Source organism: Delphinapterus leucas, chromosome 6, assembly GCF_059928025.1.
Source record: "Delphinapterus leucas isolate spDelLeu-1000000601 "Yukka" chromosome 6, BTC_Dleu_Yukka2, whole genome shotgun sequence".
Classification (NCBI taxonomy): Eukaryota; Metazoa; Chordata; class Mammalia; order Artiodactyla; family Monodontidae; genus Delphinapterus; species Delphinapterus leucas.
In genome coordinates this window covers 82,030,001-82,036,709 of record NC_143134.1, presented here as the reverse complement: position 1 = coordinate 82,036,709, position 6,709 = coordinate 82,030,001, and the positions used below count along the sequence as shown (strand labels likewise).

Sequence of the window (6,709 nt, the reverse complement as noted above, 5' to 3'; positions counted from 1 at the left end):
TAAGAATAGAAATCCAATTCCAATATGCCAGCGAATGAGGCTTCCCCAAACTCGTTCGTTCCCTCCCCCCATAACTTATGGATTTATAATTTTAATTACAATAGAAACTCTTACCTGAAAATTGGCTTTCATTATTCTGATTGTACAACATAGTATAAACACAGACACCAGAAGTGTTATATTTATTCAGACCACTGGAGAAACCACTTTCGGGTTTGTTTAAATACCTTCCTTTCCCGCAAAGGCTGGGGCTCGCCAGCTCTACCCGACCTGGTCAGGGCGCCCTCGCCCTCTCCGGCAGTCCAGGGCCAGGCGAGTCTCCATGAGTTCGTCTCTTCCAGCCCGCTGGGTACCCTAAGAATGCACCAGCACCGAGTGCAGAGAGCCGCCTTTGCTCTCGGCCGCACTCGGGGCGGTGGGCTCCATCAGAGAGACGGCGGGTGAGGCGGCAGCCGCCGGGCACACGGTGGACGGTGCCGGCGGCTGCTGCGCGGCCGCGGGGACAGCGAGCGCTGCGGGCAGCGCGGCCACCGGTGGCAGCGCAGGAGTCGGCTTGATGGGCACGGGCACCGCAGGCAGGCTCTGGCTTGCCGAGTGGCACAGGGCCTTGACCGGTACACCGAAGGCCCCATACTCCGGGCCCATGGGGACCCCCGCGGCGGCCGCGGCTGCCGTGGCCGCGGCCACTGAATCCATGACGCCGACGTGCGGCCACACGGAGCTGACGACGTTGCCGAGCTGGCCCGGCACGGGATAACCCAGGTGGTGCATGACGGACGCCAAGGGCAGCCCGCCGGCCTGCAGCACGCCCTTGTAGTCCCGGCCTATGATGTTTTCGATGGCGAACGGGTGCTTGAAGCCCGACGTGGACGCAGCGGCGGCGGCGGCAGCAGCGGCGGCGGCCGAGCCCAGCCCGTAGGGCGGGAACTGTGACAGGCGCCCCACGCTGCCCACGGCCGCCGCCGCCGCCGCCGCCGCCGCCGCCGCTACGGCCGCCGCCTCCTGCATCTTGCCGGGGTGAGACGGCTGCGGCGGCTGCTGCGGTGGCTGCGACGCGAGGTGCGGCGGCGGCTGCGGAGCCGGAGGCGGCTGCTGGTGGAAATAATGCACCATGTGCGGCGGCGGCGGCGGCGGCGGCTGGGGCGGCGGCGGCTGGGGCGGGTGGTGGTGATGGTGGTGGTGCGCGGCAGCGTGATGGTGGTGGTGAGGGTGCAGGTGCCCTCCGGGGCCAGCGCCTGGCGCGCCCTTGGCGCTTCCCGCGTGCAGGTGTGTGTGGTCAGCGCGCAGCACCTTGAAGCGCTTTCGGCGCCTCAGGAAGCTGCCGTTTTCGAACATGTCGCCGCAGTCGGGATGCAATGCCCAGAAGCTGCCCTTGCCGGGCTGGTCGGGCCGCCGCGGGATCTTGATGAAGCAGTCGTTGAAGGAGAGGTTGTGCCGGAGGCTGTTCTGCCAACGCTGCGTGTGCTCGCGGTAGTAGGGGAAGCGCTCCATGATGAACTTATAGATGTCGCTCAGAGGCAGCATCTTCTCGGCCGAGTGCTGGATGGCCATCGCGGTCAGCGAGATGTAAGAGTAGGGCGGCTTTTGGTCGCTGTACGAACTCTTCCCCGGCCGCGGCATCGCCCCTGGCGCCTCCACCTCCCTCTGGCTCACAGTGGACCGCAGCGTCGCTCCGCACCCCGCTCCCGGGGCCTGGTTGTCTCCACTAACTCCCACTCCGCCCTCCCGGACCCGCCACCCCGCCCTCTTTCCCCCCCAGACCCTCTCGCCGTTTCTCTCCCGCCTTCTCTCAGTGGCCTGCGGTCTCCGCGCTTGGCCTCTTGACCCAGTTTAGCAATTCGACGCTCGCAACTTCTGGCCCCGACGGTCGCCGACTGGCGCGCACAGTCGCGAGCGGGGCGCGCCAGCTTCACCGCCACCCTCTCGGCGTCTTCCCGCGGGTGGCCAGAGGCTGAGCGTGGGAGCTGGCGGAGAAGGAGTGGGGAGGGCCCTGTTCCCTTCCGGCCTCCTCTTTGCTTTTTCTCGGTCCGAGGGAAGCGCAGGCCCAGAGAGCTGGAAGGAAGGACTGGACATCCAGGACTCTAGCCCTTTAAATCGAGTTGGCGCTCGTTGTCCAGGAGGCCGGGGGCGGCGGGAGTTAACAGCGCCTTGAGCGCTGCCCCTTGACCAGCCACTTAGTCCGCTGTGGAGTTCTCGTGTTCCTGGAGGGGAGAGGCGAGGTAAGGAGAAGGAAGCTCGGCTCCAGCAGCCCGCGTCTCCCTTTTCTCCGGCGGCTCGCAGCGGAGACTGGGATAGAGCTGTAGGCGGTCGCCTGGGGGGAAAAAGTTTAGTGGTTTCTGCTGCGGCGGCGCCTGCGGGCTCTGCCGAGGGGCGGGGGCTCTGGACGCGGGGCGCGAGCGGAAGGGGCGTCTGCGAACGCCGGGAAGGCGCGGGCCTGGCCTGTGGCGGTTCCGCCGTCCGCGCCGCAGCGGCTGCCGCTCTCCCGGGCCCGTCTGGAGCTGGAGAGGCGGCGGCGGCTGTGGCAGCGACGCGCTCTCCTGGCTGCGTTTTGTAATGGTCCCGGAGACGCCGAGACCCCCGCAGCTCGCGCTTCGAGACTATCACATGACCGAGGCTGAGGGACTCCGCCGCCGCGTCTCTTGCTGAAGAAGGGGCGAGAAGACGCCGTGCCTCGCCCCCGCCCCCTCCTCCATCTCGGCGCGGGCGCCCCCACCCCCAGCATTTACCACCCGCTCCGCAGCCCCCAGCCGCGGCCGAGTGGGGCGGGGGGCGCAGGCTGTTCTCAGGGAGGGGCACGGCGCCCGGTGCGGTCCCCGCCGCTGCACCCCACCCGGGTCGCGACGCACGGCAGAGGGGTACAGGAGACTGCTTTCTCGCTCCTCTCGTGCTTCTCCCGCCTGTCCCCGCCCTTTCAGTCGTCCCTCTTCCCACCTACCAGCTCTGGGCTTCTCTGTCCTTACACTGCCTTCCTCCTGGACTAGCCACTCTGGGCCAAGTTCGCAGCAGCGTGGCCTCAAGGTCTCTTCTCTTCAAGAAATCCCAAAGGCCGGAGGGTTGGAGGGAAAAGCTAAAGCGGAGGAGACCCAGGGCCGTTTTCGCTAAATGTCAACTTCATCACAGTTTTCTTGCGCGCCAATTGAGTGTGAGGCCCAATGATAGGCGCCTGGTACAGGGAGATCTGGGACAGCTCTCTGCGCTCCAGACCGCAGTCTAGTGGGAGAGACTGACAGTAACCGGGAAATTTGGATAAATACTAAGTGCTTGGTGGATGGAGGCTCCATTAAGAGCGGGTGGATGGGACAGGGTGAAGCGTTTCTTTGGGTGGTGACGTCTGAGCTGGGGCCAGAAGGAGGGCTTGGGGGTTCAGAGGTCTCATCACCTGGGTGTGTCAGAGCGGAGTCTTGCTATTCTGAGCACGTCGAGGGAAAGGGAGATAGTTAAAATTAAGTAGGAGGTCAAAATGACCAGTCCACAGGGCCCTGGTGTGACCTGTGAGGGTGGATGAACTGCAGCGCTGAGGTCCCCGTGCTTGCTGGGATCCCGGAAGCAGTTTCCTGCTCTGCACTTTCCTGCACACCCATGAGCGAATCCCAGTTGACTGGAGAGAACCTGCAGTTTTAGTCTGGTTTCGGCTGCCTTTGCCCTTAGGCAGGGAGGAAAAGCAGAGTTTAGAAGAAGAAGGAGACCAAAAAATATATATATATATATATACCCTCTTCCCATCTCTAGGCCTCAGTTTCTTTATTTGTAAAATGAGATGTCTGAAGTTGGACATTTCACGGGTCCCTTCCAGTTCGCAGATTTGAGGAGAAAGCAGCAACTAGGGATTGTGACTCATTCTGTTTGTAATTTCTTCTTTTCTGTGCCTAAATCTGGAGGCCGAAGGCCGTTGGCCCAGACTGCTCAGGAGACTGCCCCTCGCTCTCCAACCTTGGTTGGCAACGCCAGGTCGAGTGTTTTTAGCTTCCGACGTTTGGCGAGCTGCCCGAGAGGAGGACCAGAAGAAGGGCTGTTTGCCCGTCGGGTCGCCGGAGTGCGGTGAGCGGAACAGATTCATAATATTAATCTTCAGGCAGCAGCTGGATTTCTGGCTAGTGCTATTTGGTTAGTTTTCCTAGGCCAGCAGACGTTTTAGAATAGGCGTTAAAGGGAAGCGTGCAAAAGGGACCCGGGGCGAAAGAGCAGCCTCTTGGCCTGTCCTAAGGAAAGGAGACCCTTTCAGAGGAGGATGCTTTCGCTGACGCTCCATGCCGGGAAGGCTCCTTCCGCCAGTGGAGTTTTCTGCGGGATTTTTGGTCTGCTGAAGCAGTTTAAGGAACCAAGCAGCAGACGGCCTTCTGGCCTCACGAAGCCATGGAGGAATTACGAGGACGCCCACAGCTCCAGTGACAGCTAGAGCCCGCTGGCGCCGGGTGTACCCTTCTACTTTGACGGACGCGGTGAGAGAACAGCCCTGTCCAGGCCCAAGAGCCGCCCAAAGGCTGCTGGTGGGAGCTCGGCGTGCCCAGCGCTCAAAGGTTCTTCCGGCCCTGGCCCTGAACGCAGCGCGGGCAAAGGCAAATTTTGTTGAGAATATCTTTTCCGCGGGCTCTCGAAAAAGCATTTCCTCCTCTTTGGGAGCAGCTTGAGGACGATCTCGTTGGGCAATTGGACTCCGCTGCGTCTGGGGACAGCATGGGAAGGGGCCCTTGAAGGGTGCCCCGGACCAGCCTCATGCTCATAACCTCAACACTAAAGCTGGAGTTGGGCTCTCGCTGGGTAAGCTCGCTCCAGCCCACAGATCTGCCGCCACCACCTCGGGCTCGGCGCCTGGGGACGCGAGTCTCGTGACCGGCGCCTTCGGCCTCGGCGAGCCAACGGCGTTCTTCTGGCAGAGCGGCTCCCCGCGACTCGGACCAAAACACAGACGCGGAGGTCGAGCGGTGCGCGGCAAGCCTCAAGCTTCCGCGTTCCGGGTGGACTTGTCAAGGGTAGAAAGTCCTCCCCCGCACTGCAGCCCCAGGCGGCTGCCGCGGCCCAGGCCCCAGTCGCGGCGGAGAGCGCGGCCTCGCGGCGGAGAGCGCGGCGCCGCAGCGCCGGCCGCGTGTCCATTTCGGAGTCGGGCCGCCGCCGCCGCGGAGTATTCTGGGGGATTCCCGGCGGGGCGCGGGGTCTGGCAACGGAGCTCCGGCCGCGGTGGGGGGCGCACTCTCTCTCTTTCCCCCTTTCCCCCTTTCCCCCGAGGTTGATTTAATTCCGGCAAGTTTTGCAGGCGCGCAGCAGCACCGGCGGGGGCCGGTACGCGCGCGCTCCAGCTGCCTGCAGACCCCCGTTCAAGAAAAACAGATCAAGTAACCACCCTGGCACCAACCAGTCGGTTTCAAGTTTCCGCGTGTAATTTTTTATTTTTTAAAACAACCAGTATGCTATACAAATATTGGCTGGCGTTGAGGACGCTGGCAGGCAAATCATCGCCCCGGGCTTGGTGTAATTATCTCAGGCGTATTTGGTTTATCCCTTAGGCAATTGTTGGCGACGCTTTGCTAGGAAGAGGGGTTCCATGCAAGGTTTTATTGCGTTTAATTGGCTCTATGGAGGGGAGTAAAAATTTGCCAGAAAATGATGTGGAACTTTAGAAGCGGCTATTTATTCATTCTCTCTCCTTTATCCCCCCAGCCCCGAGGAAGGTCCCACGCACCCCTCAGCCTGGGTCCAAGCCATGCGGTCCCAAAGCTTCCTCGGACAGCTGTGCCCAGCGTGAGGAGGAGCGCTGGGCACCGACGCGGCTAGAACGATGTGCAGGACCAGGAAGAAGGTAAAAGTTCATGCGCACACCTCGATTTTCCTAGGTTCTTTGTTTACCCACTGACCTTTGACGTGCGGAAGGTTGCCTGGGTTAGTTACGTTTGGGATTCTCCCAGGCACCTTTACTGTCACCCCATCCAGCCTCTCGCCTGACCTCCAGCTGACTCCAACGCCCATGCATTTCCCAGCCGCTACCCCTAACCTGGGCTTGAAGCGTGTGGCAGAAGGCCGGCTGGGGGTCCAGGACACGTGGTTTCCAGCCCTAACCCTGGCACCACCTGCTGGTTGACCTTGGGCTTTATTCCCCACCCCCCTCCTCCCCCAAATAAGCAGGAGTCTGAACTACGCCTTCAAAGGCCCCGTGCTCCTAGGAGCTGAGGTTTGAGGTTGTGATCCCGACCCGCGGTGTGTCGGGGGCCTGGGCACACGGCTCAGGGACCTCAGGACGCGTGCAGCCCGGGATGATGTGGGGCAGCAGCGTCACACTTCTTCCACTCACGGCGTCCTGGGAAGCCGTAGTCTCTAGCGTTGCCACCGACCCCAATATTTCCGACTGGTCCAGCCCCGCGCCTGGCCCAGCAGGCGCCGTGGGGCACAGGTGTTCGCTCCAGCCCTACTTGGATTTGTGCGTAGAGGCTTGATTTGCCTTTCTGGAATTTCTCCGACGCCCCGCGGACAGAAAGCAGAAGCGAGAACACTGAGCCTAGGGGTATTTCTTTCTTAGAGAAAAAAGCACTGGCCTCGAATTTATTAGATGAGACTCGAGACCCAGTCCTGCCACCTGCTGGCTGTGTGATTGCCCCCTCTCTGGGCCTCAGTTTCCTCTTCTGTAAAATGGCCATAACCCATAACCAGAAGGTGTGATTATGAGCAGTGATATAGAATATTTTCATCCAGCAGTCCTTTATTGAGAGCCTACTGTGTG

The 6,709-nt window shown here is 61.6% G+C and overlaps 1 protein-coding gene across 1 annotated transcript; it reads right to left on the bottom strand.

The window, feature by feature from the left end:
* Positions 1-354: 354 nt before the first annotated feature.
* FOXB2 (forkhead box B2) lies at positions 355-1,745 on the bottom strand. Its single transcript, XM_022573433.2, has one exon. The coding sequence runs from the start codon at positions 1,618-1,620 to the stop codon at positions 355-357; it is 1,266 nt and encodes a 421-aa protein (XP_022429141.1). The 5' UTR covers positions 1,621-1,745.
* Positions 1,746-6,709: the final 4,964 nt, after the last annotated feature.

What these genes read in the sequence shown, in the direction of transcription:
- FOXB2 (XM_022573433.2), bottom strand. Translation starts at nt 1,620, where the DNA reads ATGCCGCGGCCGGGGAAGAGTTCGTACAGCGACCAAAAGCCGCCCTAC.